This window comes from Balaenoptera physalus (genome assembly GCF_965194825.1).
Source record: "Balaenoptera physalus genome assembly, chromosome: 6".
In the NCBI taxonomy this organism is placed as follows: domain Eukaryota; kingdom Metazoa; phylum Chordata; class Mammalia; order Artiodactyla; family Balaenopteridae; genus Balaenoptera; species Balaenoptera physalus.
Window position 1 is genome coordinate 74,256,700 of NC_138885.1, and position 27,198 is coordinate 74,283,897.

Here is a 27,198-nt window from a genome sequence, read left to right on the forward strand (position 1 = left end):
AAGCAAGCAGCCCGGACTTAAGAGGAAGTATGGGGAGGAAGGAAGTGGGCATAGAAGGGTGCAGGGTTCTGAGTCTTGAAGTGATGTACCATAACGTCTTTATCGGCCGCCTTCAGGGAGTGCGCTTTGTGTTTAATTTGTGGCTCCCTAGTGGTTGCTTATGCCCCCAAAATCAGGTATACCGCTTAACTATCAACGGAAGATCAGGACAGTTCCCCGCCGCAGTCCCTCCCGGCGCCCAGGTTTGTGGCCGGCCTTTGGGCCACGCCGGGCAGGCCGAGGAGCCTCTGCGTTCATAGCGGGGCGCGCGCGGGTCGGATTGGGGCCACGCCGCTAAGCATCTAGGCCTCAACCACGGATAAAAGGCGAAGCCCCGGACCCCTTCCGGCTCCACTCTTGCAGTCCCGGGAGCCCGGAGTCATCCCGTGCTCCGGGACTAGGAGGCCCCGGCCTGGACGCGCGTTCTGTGCAGCCAAGGTCCCCTAGCGCCCCCTACAGCCTCACGTGCGCGGAGACGGCACCGGGTCCTGCGCCTCCGCACCGCGCCCGGGACCCCACCCAGCGGCCCGCGCCCCGGGACCACGTGAGCACCGCACCTCCAGACTGCAGAAACGGGGCGTGGGGGCCGGCGGGCGCGCAGCATCCCCGGCCACCTCTGATCGCTCCGCCCGCCGCGGCCTGACTCCCCCTCCCTCCCTCCCCCTGTCCCTCCCCCCCCACCCCCGTCCCTCCCGCCCGCCCGCCCGCCGGCGCCGGACACGCTGAGCCTCTTCTCTTGGGGCGCTCTTCCCCTTGGCCGACCGTCTCATCCCGCGCAACTTGGGGACGGACAGTGGCCGTTTGGTGTTGAATGTTCCCCTCGGAGAGCGCATGGCTGCGGAAGCGAGGTGCGGGCCGGGCCCCCGAGGGGCCGCCGTATGGGAGGCGGTGGTGCTCCTGCTGTGCTTGGGAGTCCCGACCGGGCGCCCCTACAACGTGGACACCGAGAGCGCGCTGGTTTTCAAGGGCCCCGCCGACACCCTGTTCGGCTACTCGGTGGTGCTGCACAGCCACGGGGCGAACCGCTGGTGAGTGGGGTCGGAGGCGGCGCCCTCGGCATCTCAGAGCGGCGAGCGAAAGGCGCCTCGGGGATTCCCTGCCCGGTTCAAACTTTCCTCCCTCCGCGGGAGGCAGGAGGGGAACCCTGCGACGGCCAGCTCGCTAGAGGAATGCTCGGGAAACGAACTTATCTTGGGGTGGCAGCACCCGGGCTGCGTTCTGGCGCCAGGCCCTGGAGTTTGGGGTGGCGGGTTGGGTGCGCGGAGTGGTGGGCGGAGGAGTCCGTGAAGACCCGGAGTTCAGTGGCCAGCACGGCTCACGTCTGCGCGCACGTGCCCATTGCTCACTTTAGGCTCGTAGTCGGGGCGCCCACGGCCAGCTGGCTCGCCAACACTTCAGTGGTCAATCCTGGGGCGATTTACAGATGCAGGATTGGAAAGAACCCAGAGCGGACGTGCGAACAGCTCCAGCTGGGTGAGTTGGACCTGGGGCCGGGAGCTCGTGACCCCCTCCCCCCAACACACACACACACACACACACACACACACACACACTTGTGAGCCCCACGGTAGCAGAAGTCCTGGAAAAACTCGTGTTGCCTATTCTAGTTTAAAGCGAATGATTTTCACTATTAACTCTACGCCATCTTCCCTTCTAAACATAAACGTGGTCTCCTTTCTGTCAATATTGTGCTCCCTTTTGCTTATGACAATGATTGCAGTACTCTGACCAAACTATGTGGAGAAAAATTTCTTATAAAACTTTCTCCTCACCTCTCCCCTCCGCGCCCCCCCCCCCCCCCCCCGCAAAGTGTAAAACACATCTTAAAGTCTCTCAGCACGTTAAGGATAGGATCCAGCTAAGCCAAGACTTGAGAATTTTATGTCTATCTTTGACCTATCAGCCTCGTTAAAGAACAGGCTAAGGGGCAGATCAGGAATAGCAGTTGGAATTGATCCCATACCCTGTCATTTAGCCCAAGGGCTTTCTGAAAAAGAAAATGATACAGTTTTACTTAGATATGAAATGTAAAAGGAGAGCACAAGAAAAAATTGGCATCTCCACTGTTAATATGATTAAAATGAAGTTTAACATATAATTATTAATTTTTCTTTCCAAAAACTCCGATGTTAAATGGTTACCTCTATTTGAAATCATTTCTTAGTGTCTCTTCTTAGATTTGTGACAGCTTGAAAAATGCGTTCTGATGGGGGAGAGCAGAAAGTTCATGTTTCAAAGCCAAAAGCAAATTTGCTTTGCATAGACACATGGGGGAAGAAAGGGGAACTAATATCAATTCAGACCCTATCTCGCTTCAAACATGGTTAGGAACTGCTATATATGTTGCTTGTTTTCCACAAAACACCACTGGATCATGGTTGGCATTGTTCTTACTTTACACGTGAGGACTCTGTGACTCAGAGAGTTGCAAGGACTTTTTCTAAAGTTATTCAGCTAGTGAATGGAAGATGGGACCTCAAGTCAAAGTCAGGTCTGCTTGGGTCCAAAGTCCAAGCCCTTTTCTCTCATGTATGCATCTTCAGGGAAAATAAAATTCAATGACGAGTCTGATATGTTGTCTGCTGAGCTGATGGGTCATCTGTGAATGGTGAATAAAAGGTCATAGTTGGTACCTTTTTCCTATTTATCTTTGCTATCAATGGACTTTTGGGATAAGCTAGTTTCTGAATCTTTAACACTCCCCTCCCCCCATTTTTGGTAGTAATCTTTGCTTCTTAAACTGGGAAGCGGCTTCCCTTCATTGAGAATGAAGTCAAATAGAGTATGCACATAATGGAAGTTTATTTTTGACTCAGCATCCGTAAGAGTCTAGTAGGAGTTGTCTGCAGTGTGTAGAATAGGCCCCGGCCTCTCATTAAGCATCTTCCATCCCCAAAGGCAGACTAGGAAAGCATAACATATTCACAGACCTATCCATTTGGAATAATTCTGCAAACCATAATTTTCATTGCATGAGAGACTTGTAGGATGAAGAATTAGGGAGCGGAGCAGACAGCCTTGATCTGCCAGAGGATCTTGACAAGGTCTCAGGAGGGAATGTTTTATTTTTGTTGTCCTGTCATAGTTTCCTGATTCATGACATTATAACTACTGGTATTTAGCTCCTACTTCCTGCCTGGAAGGGCACTGAATCTATTTCTAGATGTCTGTATTTAACTGAAAAGATCCTGTCATAATATATAAAATTCAAAATTTAAGATAATAATACCTGCCAAAATTGAAGGAAAATCTAAGTTGATTGGGCACGTGGAGCATAGGGGTTGACTACAGAAATATCCACAGAAAAATGTGCACATGGTAGATGTTCAACAAACATGAATTAAGTGAAGATGTACTGGATGGATAAATGAATAAAAGCAAAGTGAAAGTTTGATTGTCATCGACCTGATTGGTGAATGAGAGAATTAATTAGAAATGACAAGCCAGAGGGATATTTTTAACTTTCAAATTTTTGATCAATAAAAAGGTTTCTACTGAGATGAAAGGCAAAAAGGAAGACAAGATTTCTAGTCAGTCAACTGGTTGAAACACTACTAGCTGTAGTAATAGCTATGAACATTTGCAAAAGAGTTGACTGAAATTACTTCTCATATAACATTTCAAACGATATGTCTTCTCTTCCTTATATAAAGAAATCGTGTGTTTCAATTCAGCACAGACTCAGAAGTAACTTGAAGCTGTAAAGTAAGGGATTGAGGATAATGTCTAGAAAGGAAACACTGAAAACGATACATCGGTAACTAAAGACATTTACAGATTCTCAGGTTTGCGGACTATGTAGTTTTCTTTATGAAGAACTTTCAAGGAAAAAATACATACACAATCGTCTATATAAGGTGGCTTCAGTTGTTCTGTCTCAAATATGGGTGACTATAACATATGCAAAACGCTTAGCTCAGTACCTGACATACAACTGACACTCAAAAAATATTTATTTTTTGTCTCTATTTTCTACTTAAATCTATATCTGCATGTTATCTTTTATAGTAGGCTGGTTGAGGTTATAAATATGGACAGTTAATAGATGAAACCAAAAGTTACATGTGTACATGAAAAGGTAACAGTTGAAACACAATGAAAAATATTTTTTGTTGGCCCAACCAAAAAATCTTATAATAACTAAAGATTCAGCCATGACTGCCATGTCATAAAATGTTTTCTTTCATTCATGGCCTAATTTGCTATCAAAGAGATGAAGTTGAAAGATCTCTTAAAATGGTGCCAATCTCTCCTACACAATTCAAAGTGCTGTCTACATGGACTAGTCTTTAGGTCTCAGAATTTCAGATCAAAGTTTGATTCAGATAGACTCCTTCCCTCAGAAGAGGAGTCAATACCTTTCCCCCCTACCTCCTAACCTCTCTTCCCTGCAGTGGCTAATGTTGTCCCATACTATGGTATATTCACTGTAGTCATAATCAGAAGTGAGCAGCAGATGCCTATTTATCTAGAATGTTCAGGGTATGAGATGTTGAGAATCAGATACCCCTTTTAGTGAAGTGAATTGACTGTAGAAGAGGTGCATTTCTTCCTGTGTGCAAACAGTCTTCTTCCACCTTCCTGCCTGACTAAGAAGTGTCTCTCCCCTCACTTCCTTGGTACTGCTCTCTGTGAACCAGGGGAAGGTAGTCTCTCCATCAGGAGGGTTTGAATCCAAACTTGTTCATGAAGACTCCGTGTCTGGGGAGGCCATAGTGATTTCCACAGGTTCAGTTGCTTTTCCACTCAGGTGCTTTGTATCCTTGCTAAGTTTTTTAAAAGGAAACTTTGATCACAGATGGTTGCTAAATTAAGGCATCACAAATGATGACTTCATTAATGTATTTATCCATTTCCAGTATTTGAACAATTAGAACATAATAAAATACATAAATGGCTAAAAAATTATACTAAAAAGATTACCTTTATTTGGTCATTCAAAAGGCATACTAGATCTTTCATTACTTTGACGTTGCCACTAGTAGCATTATATGTGCGTTTGGTCGTGCACACACGTGCACACACACACACACACACACACTTGTCTGGGTAATAGAGGCTAAAATTATACAATTACACTGTCCAATACAGTAGCCAGTAACCACATGTGGCTATTGAGCACATGAAATGTGGCTAGTTTGTAGTGAGAAGTACTGTAGGGCAAATTACATTCTGGATTTTGAAAACTTAGTACCAAAAAAAAAAAAATACATACACACACACACATACATATACGTAAAATCTCTTAATTTTTTTTTTTTTTATTTTATTTATGGCTGTGTTGGGTCTTCGTTTCTGTGCGAGGGCTTTCACCAGTTGCGGCAAGCGGCGACCACTCTTCATCGCGGTGCGCGGGCCTCTCTTGTTGCGGAGCACAGGCTCCAGACGCGCAGGCTCAGTAATTGTGGCTCACGGGTCTAGTTGCTCCACGGCATGTGGGATCTTCCCAGACCAGGGCTTGAACCCGTGTCCCCTGCATTGGCAGGCAGATTCTCAACCACTGCGCCACCAGGGAAGCCCCTCTTAATTTTTTAGATATGGATCACATGTTGAAATAAATGTTTTGAAACTAATATTGATTACATTTTTAAATGAAAATATTTTGGATGTATTAGGTTAAAGAAAATATATTATTAACATCAGTTTTACTTTTTAATGTGACTACTGTAAAATTATTTCATATGTGACTTGTATTATGTTTCTGTCGGACAGCACTGTTCTAGAGAAACATAACTTCCCTATGTAAAATAACACTAACTTTTTAGCAGGTGCCTTCCCCAGTGTCTATGCATAAAATGATTGGAATTTTCACTTTTCTAGACCAATGTTGTATAGTTACTAGACCTTTAAGCTCTCTCCTTGTACCTCTTTTTCTTACTAGAAAGAACAGTGGTTTATTAAGTTAGTCATCATTATTCCCCTTCAGATTTCTTTCTGGAAATTATATTGCCTTAGCCAGCCTCCTGGTTTATATTACATAACCTACTTGGAGGAGGTTCAGTTAATTAGCATTTGTGTCATTAAACTAATGATTACCTCACTCTCACTTCTGCCTGATTTGTAGGAATTATTAGCGTAACATTAAAAGGCAAACCTCTCACTGTTGAAACTTCAAATATGTCCTTGATAACTTTCCTTTTCTTTCTCATTTGTGATACTCTACTCTTTAAATTGTAGCTTATGAAGATGATGTTGATACAGACTGGTCATTTTGAAAAATCACCCCTGAACAGAGGTTGTTATGCTAATTATGCACAAAATTAAGACAGAGAGCTTCATGAATAAGCCATCATATTATAAGAATTGTTTCCTTATTTCCAGAAATTTCCCAAACTCCATCTCTAAAAGAATGGTTTCCACCTAATTTAAGAGATGAGATTTTCTAAAATGTATTTTATTTTTTGCCTAAAGTTTACTTGACCACTGGGTGATATTTCTAATTACTAAAAAATCTCTCCCTTTGGCAGCAGTTCTTGGGCCAGATATGGTAATCCATTGTGCTTGTAGGTCATTTATTGAGGGATGTCAAAGGGTGAGAACCTGGGCATACAAAAGAAACATGGCCCTTGCCCCAAGGGGTTTACAGTCTATAGGTTAGGTTATTATAAGAAAGTATGGTGAGAAGATCTAATCTATTTAGGAGATTAAGGTGATGTCTTCGTAAGAGATTGATGTTCTAGTGGAAAACTGAAAAACAACAACAACAACAACAACAAAAAAATCAAGAGTCAGCCAGAGGAAGAGGTTATGGGAAAGGGTGCCAGACAGAGCAAACAGTGTGTATGAAGACCCTGAGGTCTTTGAGAGGGCAGCGTCTTTGGACTGAAAGAAAAATGCATACAGTTGAACCGTGGAGTGTGAAGTGGTGATAGGTTGGAGAAGTAAGCAGGGATTATTTGTGTTACAGCTTGGTAAGCTCTATGGCAGCTGAAGAAGCCCTGGCTGTCAGCATGCTCATGTGTGGTTTCACGCTCTTCCTCGGCGTGTGCACAACGCAGTGGAGGCTGGTGCTGGGTGTGGGGCTGGGGGTAGCAGATGTACAGTTGGAGGTGTTGGCTGCAGATGGGCGTTGTGGTGCTGAGCAACAGAAGGCAGAGCCTGACGCAGGCCCACAAAAACTTACAGGGGCCCCGCTGTCCGTGTGCTTCCCCATGGCTGCACACTTTCCCCTGGGCGTGTGCACTGCAGTGAAGCTTGGTGACGGGCAGCGGGCTGGTGGCGTGCAGATGCACAGCTGTAGGGCCGAACCCTGAGCCCGGGCGCAATGGTGGGGTCTGCCACAAGGGTCTAGGCTGGTGTCTTGCACTTGGGCTTTGGTGGGTACAGGGAGGGGCTCAAGCGGCTGGCTTCTTATACTAGGGTAGCCATAGAGGCCTGGGATGACTGGTGGTGTGGTTTCTGGGCTTTTCAGTGAGAGAAAAGGAAGTAGGGAGGAGCCCAGGCGTCAATTAACACTAACACCTGTGGGGCAAAAGCTGGCAAGATCTGCAGGGGGTCCACAGTGGCTGTACTGGCCTTTGGCTTAGCCAGTGCTGAAATCTGCTCTTTTCCTGCAGAGCAGGTCTCCGTGAACTGGACTTTGTAATTATTAAATGAGAGAGATGATAAAGAAGGTTTCAAAATGTTACCCAAGGTTCTGACTTGGGCTGTTGGGTAGATGATGTTGCCATGTCCTGTGAGATGTAAAAGTAAATATCTGGAAATCAGTTGGCTGTATGGGTCTGGAGGGCAGGAGAGGTCTGTAGGGGCAGTTCAGAGTTGAAGGTAATTGGCATAGAGACGGTAATCAAAGCCATGGAGGTTAATGAGTTTAACCTGGGAACTCTCTAGGCTGAATAGATCATCAGGCCCAGGAGAGATCCCAGAGGCTTCCTACAGCTTGAGAGGCGACTAGAACACTGTTGCTCAACTCTGGCTGCAACCTAGATTCTCCTGCAGAGGTTTAAGAATACCAGTGCTGGTGGCCTCCTCCTGAACTAATAAAATCTCTGGGGGTGGGTCTAGGGTAGGATATTGTGATTTGTAATAAGAATATATTGATATATTTGGTCTTCACCCTCATTTCTGGCACAGAGATCCTAAAACCCTTGGAGTTTTCTAGAGTGATAAAAATATCTTTTGTTATGTCAGTGAGGTGACTTTAGGACCTAAGGATGTGGCTGGTTGCCAGTGGAACCAACCATATGATTAGATGGTTGGAACTTTCATTTCTATCCCCCTGACCTCCAGCAAGAGAAGAGGGGCTGGAGGTTGAACCAGTTGCCAATGGTCAATGGTTTAATCAATCATGCCTATGTAACGAAACCTCCATAAAAACCCACAAGGACAGGGTTGGTGAACACGTGGAGATTTAGGACTAGTGGTGCATTCAGAGAGGACCTGGAAGCTCCCTGCAAGTTCCTCATGCCTTGCCCCATGTGTCTCTTCCATCCGGCTGTTCCTGAGTTACCTCCTTTTATAATAAACTGGTAATCTAGTAAGTAAAATGCTTCTTTGAGTTCTGTGAGCCACTCTAGCAAATTATTCAAACCAAAGGAAACTTCAATAGCTGGTGGACTTGAGATTGGCATCTGAAGTGTGTGTGTTGGGGGGGGAGCAGGGGTATGGGAGGAAAGCAGTCTTTTTAAATTTTTCATCTATTTTAATCAGCTATTAAACAGATACACCTGGTGCATTTTTACCTTTCAGGTTTCTTTTAAAAGTTCTATTACCCATGAAGGAAGTTTTGTGTTAATTTATTAAAGTTGCCTAAATTTCCTAATACTATAGAAGATAGTCACAAATTACTCGATGATAGTAAGCTATTTTTTGGTGTTGCTCAGTAATGCACTGTATTTATTTATTTTTCTCTTTGTACCTTTTGACTCCCTTCACCCATTTCTCCCTCCCCACCCCCGCCTCTAGCAACTACATATCTGTTCTATCTACGAGCTTGTTTTTTTTTTCTTTTTTTTTTAGATTCCACATATAAGAGAGGTCATACAGTATTTGTCTTTCTCTATCTGACTTATTTCACTTAGCATAATGTCATTGGGGTTCAGTCATGTTGTTTCAAATGACAAGATTACATTCTTTTTTATGGCTGAATAATATCCCATTGCATATATGTACCACAATTTCTTCATCCACTCATCCTTCAGTGGACACTTAGGTTGTTTCCCATCTTGGCTATTATAAATAATACTGCAATAAATATGGGGGGTACATAATTTTTTTTGAGTTAATATTTTCATTTTCTTCTGATAAATACCCAGAAGTGGAATTGTTGAATCATATGGTAGTTCTATCTTTTATTTTTTGAGGAACCTCCATACTGTTTCCATAGTGGCTGCACCAATTTACGTTCCCACCAACAATGCACATCCTTTTTCTCCACATCCTCACTAACATTTGTTATCTCGTCTTTTTGATAATAGCCATTCTGATAGGTGTGAGGTAATAGCTCATTGTGGTTTTGATTTGCATTTCCCTGATGATTAGTGATGTCGAGCATGTTTTTATGTACCTCTGGTCCATCTGTATGTCTTCTTTGGAAAAATGTCTATTCAGGTCTTCCACTCAGATTGCTTGTTTTGCTATTGAGTTATATGAATTCTTTATATATTTTGGATATTAGCCCCTTATCAGATATAAAATTTGCAAATATTTTTTCTCATTCAGTATGTTGCCTTTTCTGTACAGAAGTTTTTTAGTATAATGTAGTCCCACTTATTTATTTTCACTTTTGTTGCTTTTGCTTTTGGTGTCAGATTTAAAAAATCATCACTAAGACCTATGTCAAGGAGCATGTAGGACTGAACCCTTAACCTGTGGGATCTGACATTATCTCCAGGTTAGATAGTGTTACAATGGAGTTGAATTGCAGGACACCCACCTGGTATCAGAGAATTGCTTGTTGATGGTGTGGAAAAACTTCACACACATACGTTGGAATTGGGTGCAGAACCCTTAGTAGTGCATCAGGAATTTCCAAAGGTCCCCAGATGATTCCAATATTCATCCATGGTTGAAAACCATTGGAGAAGAAAAAAGAGCCTGAAAAATAGATTGAGAAGGAAAAGCCAAAGAGGTAGCTAGGAAATCAGGTCAATGTGGCACTATGGAAGTAGAGGAATGAGAGATTCTATAAAGAGGTGAGTGGTTGGCATTATCAAAAGTTGCCAAGAGGTCAAGCTAGGTAAGAACTTAGGAGGTTTCGTTGGATTTGGAGAGAATTGGTTCATTAGTAACCTTGGTAAGACCAGTTTTAGTGGTGATACCAGACTTCAGAGGGTTGAGAAGTGAGGAGTGTGAAAATATTGTTGGCAGATGTCAACTCTTTTAACTGGGTTCTTCCTTTATTTATTAAATAAATTTTATCAATTACTTATGCTGGTACTGGGAATAGAAAGGTGGCTAAGATGGCTAAAGCCCTGAAAGAACTCAGTGACAGGGGAAACAGGGAAACAGATAATTACCTACAAGAAAATGTAACATGCATAATGATAGAGACACACAGTGGGGAGAAGAAAATGTTTGGATGATGAGAGAAGTTTTCCTGGAAGAGTAATTGAGCCAGTTCTGACCAGTTTTGATGAGCATGTAGTAGAATCTCAGTGAATGTGAAATGGATGGGTGCATTTCTGAGATTTGGGTGGGATCCTCTGGGGTTTGCTGTATATTTCAATATTGTTCCAAAAGGTCTAGGCCAGCCTTGGGTTCCAGACTCTGCCTACTCATACCAGGCAATCTAAAGAATACACACTCCTGAGATAGGGAGCTTGGAACTGACTGTCTTTAAAACAAGGGGATTTTAATTTTGGGAAGAGCTGGAGATATCAAATTAAATATGGAAGTGGACTTGCAAGTGACAGAACTGGGCTCAGTAATGCAGTGTGTTGGTTCTGATGCTCTCAGTTTATCCCCAGGAATTTTTTTTTAATGATTTGAAATCTTTTTCATATAATTTATATGAAATACTGTAATTCTCAATGAATATGTTCAGAAGTAGTAAGAGTATAGATTTAGTTATCAAATCTCTTTTGCAGGAAATATTTTGTGAAGTGGATTAGACATGTCCTTTTAAAATGATACCCTTTGCAGAAGTCTCTTGTCAATATCTACCCTCTGTGAAATCTTTCTAGGTCTACCTCACCCCAGTGCTATTCTCTGTTTTCTTGTGACCATTTTCTAGTATTTATTAGAATATCATTATTTTGTCTGCAAATCATTGTCTCTGCAACATCGTATCCCACCGTTTAAACTTTGAATGAAACGATGTCCTCTGTTATTGGTAACCTCTCATCTCAGTCGATCCTACATTGATTGGTCCAGAATGATGCCATGGACTCCCTGACTGATTTTTACGTTTCTCACATATTTTTAAACCTTGTTATTAGCCTGACCTCCTCCTCCATCCTACCTTGTGAATTCCAAAACCAGGCTCAGAACTTCAATATTGACCACTGAGCATTAAGTGAGGGCAGGTTTCCCTGGAGTTTTTTTTCTGTTCACATTTTTGCATTATTCTTGTTTCAAAGACACTCAAAATGGTATCTATATATTAGTGATACTTTTTCAAATGAACGCTTAAGTCTAAGAGATTAGTTGAAAACCATGGAAGTAGAGAATTTTCTTTCCTTATTTTCTAATGTTGGAAGTTAATGTTATATAATAAGTTATTGTAGAAATAGAATTAGAATAGGATTATTAATAATGTTGATACTTGGATTCACTCCCTGATTAACAGTTAAAAGTACTAATAGCAAACCATTGTAAAGTGGTGTAGGGTGGTGGATAACAGTATGGGTTTGAATCCTTCCTTCCCCCCTTATAAGTAGTGTGACTTTGGGCAAGATGCTTAATCTCCCTTTGTATCAGCTTCTCCATCTGTGAAATTGGGATAATGATAATAATACCTGCCTCATAGGGATATAACGAAAATTAAATGACTTAATATACATGTTTACATGTATTAAAAGTGTGCCTGGCACATACAAAGCATATAATGTGTTATTTATTATATAAATAATTATATAATTATTGTAAGACAACATTCCTTCTTTAAATTTTGCACAGCAAATATATCCGTTGCTGTACATTCTTCTGCTGTACTTAGTAAAAATACTTGTATAGGTTTTCTGTAGGAATTTAAAGAAGTTTGGGCCTAAGGCACCTGGAGGAAACCCCGATCTTAGGTTCAAGCTCACAAGCAGGATGGTTTTCTAGGGTTCTGAAGTCTAGTGATGTCTCAGGATCAACTCAGATTCATAAAATTGCAACCATCAAGCTTGCCTCTACTGCCAGAACTTGTTCACCTCTGTGTGGAACTCTCTTCCTAAATACAACACAGTAAAATAAATACAATTATTAAATAAAAAATGTAATTAAAATAAAATGAAATAGAGGACTTAAATAGCTGGCTTTTTCAGGCCTATGATTATAGGAGCTGTTTCTCACATACATTGAGCATGATTATCAGCCATTATCAGAGTTTTATTAGGAAGTCAGAGAATATGACACTTAAACATATTTTTCCAGAAAAAAAATACTTCGAGAATGGTTTCTAATTTTGATGTTTAATTTGATATTTTGACTCTTGTTTGCCCCTAGATGACTTGGAGGAAGTGGTCTTGGAAGTTTAGTACTTTCATGTCCCATATCTCCTGTAAAACTTGGGTATTTTACTTTTCATTACTCCAAGTTATTGTTATTGCTGTTAAATTCATGAACATCACTGCTACATTTCAGAAACATCTCTACCACATTTTATTAGATGTGTGGGAAAAGTACACAGTTTACTATAATAAAAATAATTTAATGAATTTAATAGTAATTAGTGTTTGATAAGAAACAAAAACAAGGGACCATTTGGCTTAAAGAGCTGAAGGCAGGCTGCTGATCCAACCTCACAACATTGTGAGCTCCCTCTGCTGGTGTGTCCACATCAACGCAATGTGGGTACCCTGGGGAGCGGAAGCATTTACCATTTAATGAACACCTACTAGGCGCCAGGCAGTCTTGTATGAACAGACACAAACTTTCTGTAATTTTTATAACCCTCCAATGGTAGGCCTTGTAATCTGGTCATGTTTGAATTGGTTTATTTGCTTTTAATCCCATATATTTTTTCTATATTCTGAATCTTGGTAAATGAAGGAATGGTATGATTATTTTCACTCAGTAATTATTGCTTCTACAAATAAAGATATCTTGCATGAATGAACATAGAATCTTCACAGAATCTTTATAGAATCTTTATAGAACATAGAATAGAACAAGGGTCATTTATTTTTCAGGATTATTTAAGAAAAGTTTCTAGTGGAAGAGTTTGAAAATACAGGACTCATCTTTCAATGGAATAGAGCTTCACGTTAAAAAAAAAAATTGGTGGAAGTAAGGTCTTTCACTATTTTTCTGAAACTTGAAAATTATGTCACATCTTTTGAAAGATCAGATAAATGCATGTGTTGTCTTAGTAGCCAGAAGGCCAGTCTGAGAGCCCCAATCAAATGTCTGAACTGATGAAGCCACAGCCCAGTGATGCAGGCAGATAAACCAAACTTGTCATTGCATCCAAAAGTCCCAGGCTCCCCTACCCACAAAGTGTGTCACTCAAGCTGTCAAAAGGTTACAGAAAGAAGACCTTTGAGTCTGGTCTTTCCCCTTGGTCCTTCCTCAGTAGAAATGCCAAAATATTGAGAACTGATCTCAGTTGAGGAAAAGGTCAGGGTAAGATAGGGACCAAGTAAGTAACATTTTTTGTGAACACTAGAAAGTTGACTGTATAGTCTGTGGGCAGACTTGTGATATTTTACACACTTTCAGCTGAAAAAAAGGTTTAGAAAGTAAAATTTATCCAGATAATTCATACGTCTGAAATATATGTACAGTTCTATTGTATATACTCCAGATTAGTGGAAAGTAACTACTTTTAGATCTTCAATTTCTAAAAGTTTTTGATTTCCTTTTTTTAAAAATTCTTTTCCATTATGGTTTATTACAAGATATTGAATATAATTCCCTGTGCTATACAGTAGGACCTTGTTGTTTATTTTATATGTAGTATTTTGTATCTGCTGATCCCAAACTCCTAGTTTATCCCTCCCCGCCCTTTCCCCTTTCGTAACCATGAGTTTGTTTTCTGTGTCTGTGAGTCTGTTTCTGTTTTGTAAAAAGTTCATTTATATCATATTTTAGATTCCACATATAAGTGATATATGATATTTGTCTTTCTCTGTCTGGCTTACTTTACTTAGTATGATAATCTCTAGGTCCATCCATGTTGCTGCAAATGGCAGTATTTCATTCTAAAAGGTTTTGATTTTTGATTCTAATCTTTTCTATTTACCAGCCCCATGGATTTGGGCAAATTACTTTACTTCTTTAAGATTCTATTTCCTCACCTGTAAAATGGGATTGATAACACTGTCCTCTGTTGCTACTGTGAGAAATAAATGAGTTAATGTGTATGGTAAGGGCTCGCTGACAGTGATATGCCACAAATATGTCATGGAGGAGGATATATACCATGACATATGTGCAGCTTAATCGTATCTTTAGCTTAATCCTTAAAATAATAATGTCAACATCAGCTAACGTTTGCTTGCTTTCTCTGCCAGGCTCTAGCCCGAGCCCTTCACATATACCTCATTTAGTCCTCAAAAATCCTTGCAGAACCCCTCTGAGACAGGCACTTCCTGGAGGCCCAGCTAATTCTCAGTCCTAAATCATCCTACTCACATATCGCACTTTGTAAAGATCTTCAAACCTGCAAACGCTGTTTTCCTTCAGACCATCTGTTACTGTCTTAAAACTTAAGGGACTAATATTTTGGAAGTAGGAGAGAATAGTAGAGAAGGAAGAATTCTCCAAAGCTTAGCTCCCTGAGAGTTTGGTGAAAATTTTGTAGTAGTATCCTCTAGTAGAGGATTTTGTGGTGGTATAAGGGGTTTCAGAATTCCCTCCCTCAGCAAATATTTTGTTCCTGCCTACTGCATGTAAGGCCCTGTTCTGTGCTCTGGGAATGCCACAGTCAACAAAATAGTCAGTCTGCCCCCATGGAGATGACAATCAAGAGCAAATATCTAGTCTTCCATAGTCTCTGTCACATTTTGGCACTTGGAAAAATGGCACTAAAACAGATGATGTGAATAAGAGCAAAAAAGACAAAGGGGGGGGGGAAGTGGTAAAGAATGTACCTAATTGGCTTTGTACTAACATCCTTTGTATCCATCTATCAAAATTACTGCTTATTCACATTTATATACTCATGTATGCACTGAAACAAAATCAGTAAGTGGAAATAAAAACTGAATAGTAAGCATACATCTTTATATTTTCTTTCCCAAATGAAAATCGAAAGAGAAAAGAAAGGAAAGAGAAAGATGGGCTTAATTTTTAGAATAAGGGGTATGGTTTTTATGTGCTTTATATTTTTAATATCTACTGGGAAAATGCGTTCAACTGTGCTAAGAATTAGTCATTCTAGTTATGTAAAAGCATGGAAAATTATCACATGTTAATTTCTGCTGACGTCTTTTATGTTAAACCATGTAAAGTACTTTTTTCAATTATGAAGCTGATTTGATTTTCTGAGTTTAGATCAGTAATGTATGAGCTGAATTGAAAACCAGATTATAAATCATTTCAGCATGACATTTGGATAAAATATAAAGATAATCTGCATTTATTTATGGTGTTCTGTCAGGGAAATTCATGAGAATTAGCTTTCTCATGACAGTTCTAATAATCATCATTTCTGACCAAATTAGAAATACTGTATTTCCACATGAAGAAAATTGGCTTAATATTTGATATCCTATTACAATATTTAGGTGAAACCAAGGAGGGCAAAAAGGTATTACTACTATTTTTCTAAATGGAGTAGTTCCTTTCAAATATAACACAGGAAATGGTGTAACCATGTACATTGCAGAGCAGTTGCTCACAAGCCCAGCTGCGCACTACTGTTACTGAGGAGATGTTTGAAAAATTCTGATGTCTGGCTCTCAACCCAGGCACATCAAATCGGAGCCTCTGGGAGTGGGACCAGGTGTCAGTATTTGTTCCAAACTTTCCCCCCAACCATCACCCCAGGTGATCCTAATGTCCAGCCAGGGCTGAGAACCACGAGAAAAGGCGTGGCCTCCAGAGCAAGGAGGTTAAGGAAAAGCTCTGGAGGGGCCATGAGCATAAGCTGGTGATGTGAAGGGCTGACCTCTCTGCCAAGATTCTGCAGGCATTACAGAAGTAAAGGTGAAAAGTTGCTAGAAATGAAGACCCAGATCAGTAGTGGGGATTTATAGGCTGTTCTTTGAACTGATTTCGTCTGGTAACCAGTGCTGAAAGTACCTCAGGATTCTCTTTGCTGTTGGGTGCTACTCTGTGGCAGAAGCGGTATTAGGAAGTGGAAAGAAGAAACCTGTATAAGCGTGAGTCTGTATGTCTGTCCACATACTAGAGTTATCTAAGTGTGTGACTCTAAGTGTGAGAATCTGAGCAGTGATGACATTGTGATGTCACCTGGTGAGGCTAAAACTAAAACAGAAAGGATGCAATGGGGAATAATCTGTGGACACAGAAAACAGTTTAATAACATAAGAGTTTCTCTAGTTTTCATTTTAAATTTTTATTTATTTATATTTGGCTGTGTTAGGTCTTTGTTTCTGTGCGAGGGCTTTCTCTAGTTGTGGCAAGCGGGGGCCACTCTTCATCGCGGTGCGCGGGCCTCTCACTATCGCGGCCTCTCTTGTTGCGGAGCACAGGCTCCAGACGCGCAGGCTCAGTAGTTGTGGCTCACGGGCCTAGTTGCTCCGCGGCATGTGGAATCTTCCCAGACCAGGGCTCGAACCCGTGTCCCCTGCATTGGCAGGCAGATTGTCAACCACTGCGCCACCAGGGAAGCCCTAGTTTTCATTTTTAAATCTACAAATAAGAGAGCTCAGCTAAGAAACAGATGACAATTCACAGCTTTTGTGCATAAGAACTTTTGGGCCATTTTCTTCAGCAATTTACATGGTATTTTTTGGTTCCAAACTGTTGTATGTTTACTACGTACATATTATTAGATGTTTTTAGACATTGGGGTGGCATCTCTAGAACAGTAAATTTGTTTCTAAATATTGGCCGTAATCTTAATGAAACTGTCCATTAAATATACCACATTTTAACAGAGATAATGTGTTATTTGTGAACTCTGTCCTCCCCTGTCCTTAATTTTCCTCCTGCACAATTGCTTAGTTAACTGAGTGTTGACTATAATTTTAGAAAGACTTTGGTATTTTCAGAGAAGATACTTTGTTGAAGTATCTATTGGGATAAGTAATAACTTCACCTTCAGGTAGACGAATCTACCATTTATCATCTATTTTTGACATTAGTAAAAAAAAAAAAGCAACTGGCTATTTTAGTAAAAAGTCAAACTGAAATTTGCATCACAATGAAAATTAAAATTTGTTTGTCATTCTTTCACTTTCTTTCAATTACGTTGGCATTGTGTAGCCACAGTAACAACTTTCTATGTTAGACCTTACCCATTCAGTACTACAATATAATTGTCTTTCCCTTCCTTCTCCCTTATTCCTTCCTTTCTTTATTAACTTGAATATAGAAACCTAATGCTTCCACCTGGGCCATCCTTGATCAAGGTTTGGGCTGCAGCAATCTCCCCTTCCCATTCCAAGTAGACATTGCTAATCAACCCCAGCATTCTTTTTCCAGACAGATCCTTAGTCGTATTCCTCTGTCTCATGCTCTTGGCGGGCACTACCAATAGGTGGGAGTTGACATTACTATTCTCCAAGAAAATTGGCCAAAAAAAGATTATCCATATACCATCATAACAATGTTCCAGATCATGAGAATCACCTGGGGTAATCAGGGCCTCACCTGGACCAACTAAATCAATCTCCAGAGATGGGGCTGGGAAACTTTCTTCAGTTTAGCTGTGTTGAAGGGTTGGTTTGTCCTGAACAACATTTTAAGAGAGTGAACAAATGTTCATAAAATGTATGCACAAATATCTTTCCACACTCCTTAAAATCTCTCTTACCCAGGAGACTTACTGCAAATAATTTCACTTTCTAATACTAACCTCATCTATGAAGGTATTCTGAGTTTGCCCAGGAAGCATTATCTAGGGGTCAACGTTATAAGTGCTTGATGATTTAGAGTGTGGTCCCTATCAGTGTATGAAAACTTGGTACCAAAATTAAGTTAAAAAAAAAAAAGTTCCATGTCCTTATCCAGTCAAATTGATGCAAATGTATTTATCTGCCTTTGGCACGGAACTGTCATGTGGCAATTGAAGTGGGTGGAAATAGCGAAAAGAATCTCAATATACTGCATCTTATTCTCCCCCAAAATCACTTACTTGAAATCACATTTAATACAGGATCCCAGCTACAAAGCAAATAAGTGACTTTAACAAAAAAAAAATTACTGGGCTGATCACTTTTTCTTGCACAGTTTAGAAGTATTACCTGTGTGTAATATTTTATTTTTGGCTTTCTGGCTATTCATGCCTTTGTGAAAGTGCCTATTGAAGTTTTCTCTTTACTAAAATAATCCAGTTTTTCAAAGTCTTTTTTTCTTTGTTGAAAACGTCACAATCCACTAAATGTAAACCATAGGGCAGTTTGTTTTAAATGCTGGCATTATTAGTATGTTAATTATACACAGCTGCTTTCCACATGCTCAATCATCACCTCCAGCTTCAACAAACTGTGACTTAAATGCTGAGGACCATATTGTAGTCCTTCTATTCGTAATGTCTCTGTACAAGAAACGTTTAAGAAAAGTTGTCTGGAAATGTTGCTTACATTGCTAGATAAATGATCAAAACAAAGATGACATTCTTTGCCAAGTATTACGCAATGCAGTTGGACTTGCACAGCCAATGTTGTTTTAAACTGGTTTCCCCTCTCTTAGTCATGTTGGTCAGCTATCTCCTATATCAAGGCCATCTTTTCCTGGTGTTACCAGTCAGAGGGCATTCCTACAAACAAAAATCACCTGTGAGAGAACAATTATGTTGGCACAGATTAACTGACGGTTACCCCAACAATGTGCATCAAGTATATGATGACAGGGAAGCAGGGAAAGGGGGTATTCCACAGAGCGCTGAAGGAAAAAACACTGGGAATAAGCATGCGTGTTTGTTTGCTCTTGTAGAATAATACTGTTTTCAAGATAACTGATGATAAAATTATTTTCAAATGCTGTAGGTAGCCCTAATGGAGAACCTTGTGGAAAGACTTGTTTGGAAGAAAGAGACAATCAATGGTTGGGGGTCACGCTTTCCAGACAGCCAGGAGAAAATGGCTCCATCGTGGTAGGTTATTGAAATTAGTCCACTGATCACATCGTGAAATCAGATACCCTGGGTGTGACTTTCACATCATGTGGTCTACTTTTATGTTTTATTCAGACTTGTGGGCATAGATGGAAAAATATATTTTACATAAAGAATGAAAATAAGCTCCCCACGGGTGTTTGCTATGGAATGCCCTCTGATTTACGAACAGAGCTGAGTAAAAGAATAGCTCCATGCTATCAAGGTAAGGCATGGTTTTGATATTAACTGGATCAAGAGAAATAAGTGAATGCCTTTAAAAATGTTTCTTCAGTTTTCAATTTTGGATGCTTGGTTTGGGGTGGGAGGATCTTTGAAATAGCTATGTTTCCTTTAACTACTCAGAGTATTATTTCCTTTTTTACCCAATTGCAGTTGTTTTAATTTTCAAAAATGTACTGTGTTTTCAGGACTAGGAATTCTACAATTTAATTTGAATAATTCTAGCATCTAGTTTAGCATTCCCACTTTAGCATTAAATATATTTTCTATTCAGTATAAGTGAGTCTAATGCCCAGCAAGTGCAGGACACTTAAAATCATGAAATAGATTGAAAAATATGATCAGAAGCAAGAAAATTGTTTAAGTTTCTTGCTTTACCTTTAACTTCCAGGAAGATTTAGAAAGATTCAAAGTATAAATGTAAGCAGATCTTTCCCACTCACTGTCTTTTTTATTTCCTCAAATTTACTTGTTTTCCTTGAAATTGCAAGGGATTGGTATCTTAAGTTTGAAAGGTCTTTCCCATAAAAATTTTAGCTCATGGTTAGTGCATGCAGAGCTAGGACATAAACTGAAATGAGCAAAGTTAGAGGTAAATGTCAACAGAGTATTGAAAAAATGATACCTGCAACAGAACTAAAATTCTGAAAATGTGTCTTTGGAAAGAATAAAATATATATGAATGCCAAGTTCCAGTTTTTCTGACCAAAATGATTATCCCAGTGTCCAAAGGAAATTTCTATTACTTGACAAAACTTGGAGCAAGTATGCAAATTGAGTTGGTTTTATTAATATTGGAGTCTTTCCTCCCTGGAATTTGATATAATAGAAAAGATTATATCATCTATATTCCTAATTTGCCTTTGAATGCCAAGAAGATAAAAGGTGAATTTTAACTTCTCCATTGCAGTAAAACTTACTCTAGCTATTATCCTCTTTTTCATAATAGATTATGGTTTACACTTTAAAACATTTCACAGTAGAGGCCTCTCTCCCTGGCTGTAGCGGCCTTCATGGTCATTTGGGGTCTTTCAGTCTCTCCATAATGCAAACCTGACCAGCCTGAGTCATAATCTCCAGTTCAGTTGAGGCCTTTTCCCTTGTGAACTTGGTTCCCTTTAAAATCAAGTGTGCAAAAAAAAAAAAAAAAAAGTGTGCAAATGTTCGACAGTAGGAATTAACTGTATAGGCTGAAGGAAACCTGTCAAAGGACAGTCTAGTAGAGATGCAAGCTAAAGACACCCCTCAACTGCAGCACCCCTCCCCACCTAGCTGGCCCCATGTCTGGGGCTTTTAATTGCCCCAGTAACCACTTCTGACTATTCTACTGGTGTGAAGTGATGCATTTCACCACTTAATGTTCTGCAACTCTTGTCCTGTTGCTGGCTGGTCCCTTCACAAAATGCTGGTGCCTCCCTGGGTGTAGATTTCAGTCCTGTACATTTTCTCATGTGTTCTCTGGGTGACTTTGTACATGGACATCCAATGTCCATGGATGACAATGTGTACCACCCCCAAATAAATATATATATATACATATATATATGTATGTATGAATATATATATAAATAAATATATGTATAAATATATACCTAGCCACATTCTATGAAAAAAAAAACATGATGGCAGAAACCTAAGACACCTAAAATTATGGTAGTATTTTTTAAATAAAAAAATGTATATAGGACCAGAGAAGATATAAAAAAGAATGAAAAAGCATGACAGGGAGTGGTCATTATAAATGACTTAGCAATTTATTTAACATTTCTGGTTAGCAAAGCCAAAACGAAGATGTGGTCCTGTATCTTCATAGAGGTTTACTTATGTCAGTTCTTCAGGAAAAGCAAGTTTTGTGCCCCTAGTAAGTTTCACAAAGCAACCATTCATGGGGGCTTTGTAAGAAGAGACCCTCCATCTCCATGCAGATCTTGACTCTGTTATTTTCAGCCAGGCAAAAATCTAGGAAGCCTATTTTAAATGGAAACCTGAACTGGAAGCCACAAATCCTACCTCTGTCTTAGATACTCACCTGACAACTTTTTGAGTGTATGCTGCATGTTCTTCCCATGGAAAAGAGGCTGGGTAGATTTTTCTATTGCTGTTTCACAAGGATATTTTGAAGATCAACATGGAAGAGATTTGTGACCTTAAATTTTACCACTTACTATTTTTTTAAATAATACTGTAAAAGAGCTCTTGAAAGGTATACTTATAAGAATTTATAAATAAAATTATGCAGATTTTGTCAGTTTTAAAATGAAATCTTGAATTGTTTTTCTACTTTATTTTAGATTATGTGAGAAAATTTGGAGAAAATTTTGCATCATGTCAAGCTGGAATATCTAGTTTTTACACAGAGGTAATAGTCCCAAAATAGCTGCTACGGATGTTTACATATAGAATTTTAATTTGACTTAGAAGATTGATATTATGCTTTGAAGAAAAAATTGTATAATACCCAAATAATATGTCTCTTAAATTTGAGTGTAATACAACTTAATTTTCACCACTCAATATTCCACATATGTATTGATAAAATATTAATATTTAGATGGCTGTGTCACGCAAGACCAACTAAAAGTCTATACTAAAGAAGGTTACTTTTATGAAGAATTTAATAGAAATCAAAAGTAGCTGTAGTTATTTGTTAATTTAAGCATTGAAAATAGGTATGTTATATTTAGTTATTAAATTGGAGGCGGGGGAGGAAGCGTATGAGTTAACACTTTTCATTAGAAGTGTGAGAACTGGGAGATTTAAGAACTTAATAATATCCTCTTAAATGAGATATGGCCCCAAACTCTATTATTCTTTTTCTAACACTATCACATACACAGTGAAAGATCACAATTGTACTCAACTCCTAAATCTCCCAGTTTCTCTCAACAACCCATTATGAAGTTATGAATGTTTTCTAAATCTTTGTAGACAGGTTGTATCAAGCCTTGGGTTAACAATTTCCATAAATATTGCCTAGTATGGAAAAATAATAATGCTTGCTTACTTTATATTTAAATTGACTTTTTTTTTTTTCAAAGTTTGGATTGTTTAGGAAATTTAGAAACGTTACATAGCTTTAACTGCTGAAAAGTTTTCATATTTCACCAGACAAGTGTCTGTTCATTCCAATCGTCCCTCTCTTGCCTTTCTTCTAAATTCCTACGTTTATCATCAAGTATGCCCCAATTTCATTTGAGTTGTTTTTTTTTCCAAGCTAACATTATTAAGGAACCTATTCATTAGCTTTTTGCAAATTGAAATAAATTAAGTCCATTTTTTACTCTTTGGCAGCACACAATTATCTCTGTAATGAGCACTAATGAGTTACCCAGATAGGGTTTACTTTAATAGAAATCCACATTGCCTTTCTCCCCAAAGCTTACTCTAGAGTTCAGTGATTCTACCTTTGAGTTTAAAGTCCGCTGATGAGCATGAAGTGAGAGTTTCAGCGTTTCTTCTCTGAAATTCTCATTTTAGCTGAAAATTCATTAGCTAGCTTCTCTGGCTTTTTTTGATATGCTTTTAAACTCATAAAATGCTTACATTTCGGAAATCTATAAAAATGTATTTTTGTCACTATTTACTTAAAGCATGTATCTGGAGGAGGTTTCGGGTGGTGAGATTAAACTTTTAAATGATGATAAATTTTTTTTTCTTACAGGACTTAATTGTGATGGGAGCTCCAGGATCGTCCTATTGGACCGGCTCTCTTTTCGTCTACAATATAACTACAAATAAATACAAAGCTTTTTTAGACAAACACAATCAAGTGAAATTCGGAAGTTATTTAGGTACTATAAAAATGGACAAACTCGAATTATCTCTGCCTTACAGATAACTAGTAATTATAAATAAGGGAAATCGTATCTTCAAAAGATCAAAATGGCCAGTAGTAATTAAAAAGCCATTTCAGAAACTCCCTTTTTAAGGATATAGTCTCTGAAACTTCAGTTAACTTAATATTTTATGTATGTAACTATTATCATCAGTATATAATTCTTAGATTGGAACTCCTGGTTTAGCTTCCTCTTTTGCAGTAAATCACTTGTAAGCTTAAATCTTTATGCAGTCAACTTGTTATTATAAAGATAGCATCTATTGAGTGCCTGTCATCTCCTAGGAACTTTTGTAAGCACTCTACATGAATTAACTCATTTAATCATGCATGGATGAGTAAGTATAGTTTCTTCAAGGACCAACTGAAAGTCAGTGGGACTGCGGACAGCATTCTAGACAATGGGTAACATTATGAAGAATATGGGTCTAAAAACAGCCCGTTAACCTTTGCCCCATAAGTTCTTAGAATATTTCCCAGAGCATAACTATTTTTATCATTCTTATTTTAATTATTTCTGAGTATAGGCTGTTCACATTTGAAGTGAACCCCCCCCCCCATTCATACAGAAGGAAGTTATTTTAAAATGGAGGGAATTCATTTACAGTTCAGCATTTACTTGTTTATGGTTGAAGGATATCTTGAAACATTATTTTAAAAATGTAACGTAGTATTATGCCTTTTATCACATAATAAAATAAGAATATTTTACCTTTTGTGTAATCATACAGTTTTATCACAATAGGAAGGTTTCAGGGCAAGAAAAGTTGAAGTTTAAGAAGACTTTTTTTTTTTACTTAAAGTTCAAAATGTTATATTTTATATATACTAAAATATTTCTGTTGTAATCGTAGAAACTACCACGTCCTAATATACAGAGACTAACAAACCACATGTAAAGGTGCTATCTTTAGTTTCTAAGACTTAAACATATAAGCCATATTAACACACAGATTAATAATTGCTTAAAGCATATACCAATACCAATTTTGAGTATTGCTATTCTAAATATTCTTAAAACTCTATTTACTGTAGTCATTTTGAATTCAGTCTCATTTAATTATGAATGGATTTATGATCCATTCTGTAAGTGGATTTATGATAATGAATTTTACCCATTGCGAATGATGATTCTCATACTTGTCTCCATTTTCTTGAAGGATACTCAGTTGGAGCCGGTCATTTTCGGAGTCGGCACACTACCGAAGTAGTTGGAGGAGCCCCTCAACATGAACAGATTGGTAAAGTAAGAGTTACATTTTTATATTTATTTCTTCAAAAAGGTTCATATAGATTGCATGAGAGGATACGATATTACAGGAGGAACTGCCAAAATTCTAAGCAATGAAGCTGGAAATGATGAGCAGTGTGCCGCGTTTAGTGGTAAAACGGGTGAAAGTCGTATGGCTTTTAGATAAAATTGAGCACGAAAGCTTTCAGGAAGACTACGTAAGTCAAATGAGGCTCTTCTTTCCTATGAGTAATTGTTTCTGAGATAGAATTGTCTCAAGATGTCCAAGGAATACATTTATTGGTTAATAAGTTTATAGCTGAAGGCAAATCAAGGCAGCTACATTCCTGGTACAATTGTGTTAAGACTAGAAAGAACAAAATGTTATTTCTCGTTCTAGTTTTTGTTACATTGCTTCATGAACATTACTTTGAAGATTGAGACAAACAACGTTTTCTTTTTTTTTCTTTTAACTGGAGTATAATTGCTTTACAATGTTGTGTTAGTTTCTGCTGTACAATGAAGTGAAGCAGCTATATGAATTTTCTGTGCTCTCTAAGGAAACAGTAAGATTGTTCCTGAGAAGGTAGTTTTTCAAGGAAGGCATCTTAATGTGAACTTGGTTCCCTAAACCTTTTGTATCACTCTGAAAAGGATTTTTCAAAAATATATTTGAGCAATTACAAGTTATGAAAATCAATGTTTTGATTGACTGAAACATTTTTAATGTGATAGCAGTCTGACCTTTCCGAATTCTTTTCTCCATTGCAGGCATACATATTCAGCATTGATGCAAAAGAACTAAATATCTTACATGAAATGAAAGGTAAAAAGGTAATATGTCTCTACCTTTGGTATCACTGAGGGCTTTGGTGAGTAATTCTGCTTTTTTCTCAATGACTGGATCTGGTTTGCCTTGGAGCAGCTTGGGTCTTATTTCGGAGCTTCTATCTGTGCCGTGGACCTCAACGCAGATGGCTTCTCAGACCTACTTGTGGGAGCTCCCGTGCAGAGCACCGTCAGGGAGGAAGGAAGAGTGTTTGTGTACATCAACTCTGGCTCTGTAAGTCTGGTTGGCCGCAAATTGGAAGCCATGTATGGGATTTTGATCGAAACTGATGCTTTTCTTATTTCAAAGTTCTGAGACTATAGATTTTAAGGCTTATTTTACTGATGAAAGTAAAAATTGTGGGATTGTACTGATGCTTTAAAAATGAAATGGAATATGGTGATGAATGGGCCACCGTCCCATTCTGATATCTCGCAAGTATGAGATCAATTGTCTGGAGTTTCTCTATGCACAGCTTGTATGTGTTTACTCAAGTAGTTGCAGTTTCTTCCAGTTTTATTTTGATGCAACTCTAATTTGAAAGAATGATTTTTATACAGCCCTAAAAATGTGAATGTCCTATTGGTTTGATGGTGAATGTCCCAATGTAATTTGGTAATTATAAAACACTACTAGAAGTAGAAGATAAAGTATAAAATGTTTTTAATTTCTTGATTTGAAAACAATTGGAAACAAGATATGCTTTGATAAGATGTTAATTTGCACAATTTATATAGATTATATTCCTGATAAGAATGTAAAATTGACATAGTTTATTCCAAAGTAGATATAGTAGTTGTAGAAATAGGTGTTTACTTGCTTATGGTTGAGTTTTCAATTCTGGGGGGTGTTTTGGAATAGAAACTGACCACTTGACAATTCAATTTAAAGAGTTCTGCTGGGGCTTCCCGGAGGGTGCAGTGGTTGAGAATCTGCCTGCCAATGCAGGGGACACGGGTTCGAGCCCTGGTCTGGGAAGATCCCACATGCCGCGGAGCAACTAAGCCCGTGAGCCACAACTACTGAGCCTGCGCGTCTGGAGCCTGTGCTCCACAATAGGAGAGGCCGCGATAGTGAGAGGCCCGCACACCGCGATGAATAGTGGCCCCCACTTGCCTCAACTAGAGAAAGCCCTCGCACAGAAATGAAGACCCAACACAGCCAAAATAAATAAATAAATAAATAAATAAACCCTACAGAAATCTTCTGTATTAAAAAAAAAAAAAAAAAAAAGAGTTCTGCTGGCCTTATCTTGACAGTCTATCTTCCTGGCATCAAATCAAAAGAAATAGTTGATAGGGCCTTAATGGGGTCTTGTTGGCGTGTTTCTTTGATTTAAGAGCAAGAACAGGTTTGTGAGACCATTGGTTCATTTCTTAAGTCGTAGCATTTTCATTCGGGATTTAACAAAGTAAAATCTGTTTCCAGAAGGTATTTTTTTAAATCAGTTGTTTCAGAGCATTTAGTAAGTATTTACATTAAGCACCAGGCTAAACTCTTTACAATTTAAGAGAGAAAATAGTCAGTCTTACAAAGCTGAGAGATTCTTAATGTTCCAAATATAGAGCAGGAAAGTTATTTTCGTGCTGGGATTTCCTAGACTGTTTAAACCTTAATTTTAATAGTAAAAACATATCATCTATGAAGTGATCATTTATATCTCATTAGTAGTGAAATCAGGCATTACTTTTTCTTATATAGATATTTCA

General features: G+C 38.9%; 1 protein-coding gene across 2 annotated transcripts in view; it reads left to right on the forward strand.

The window, feature by feature from the left end:
- Positions 1-496: 496 nt before the first annotated feature.
- The window catches only part of ITGA4 (integrin subunit alpha 4), an 81,565-nt gene continuing 54,863 nt past the window's right edge, over positions 497-27,198 (forward strand). The window contains exons 1-9 of one of the 2 annotated variants that reach the window (XM_082466679.1): positions 497-1,067; positions 1,391-1,512; positions 19,245-19,351; positions 19,448-19,577; positions 21,886-21,953; positions 23,256-23,385; positions 24,590-24,675; positions 25,432-25,494; positions 25,586-25,723. In XM_082466679.1, the coding sequence (XP_082322805.1) occupies positions 871-1,067; positions 1,391-1,512; positions 19,245-19,351; positions 19,448-19,577; positions 21,886-21,953; positions 23,256-23,385; positions 24,590-24,675; positions 25,432-25,494; positions 25,586-25,723 (1,041 nt within the window). In that variant the 5' untranslated portion in view covers positions 497-870. The remainder of the gene's footprint in view (positions 1,068-1,390; positions 1,513-19,244; positions 19,352-19,447; positions 19,578-21,885; positions 21,954-23,255; positions 23,386-24,589; positions 24,676-25,431; positions 25,495-25,585; positions 25,724-27,198) is intronic. The other variant, XM_082466678.1, reaches the window with a different exon arrangement.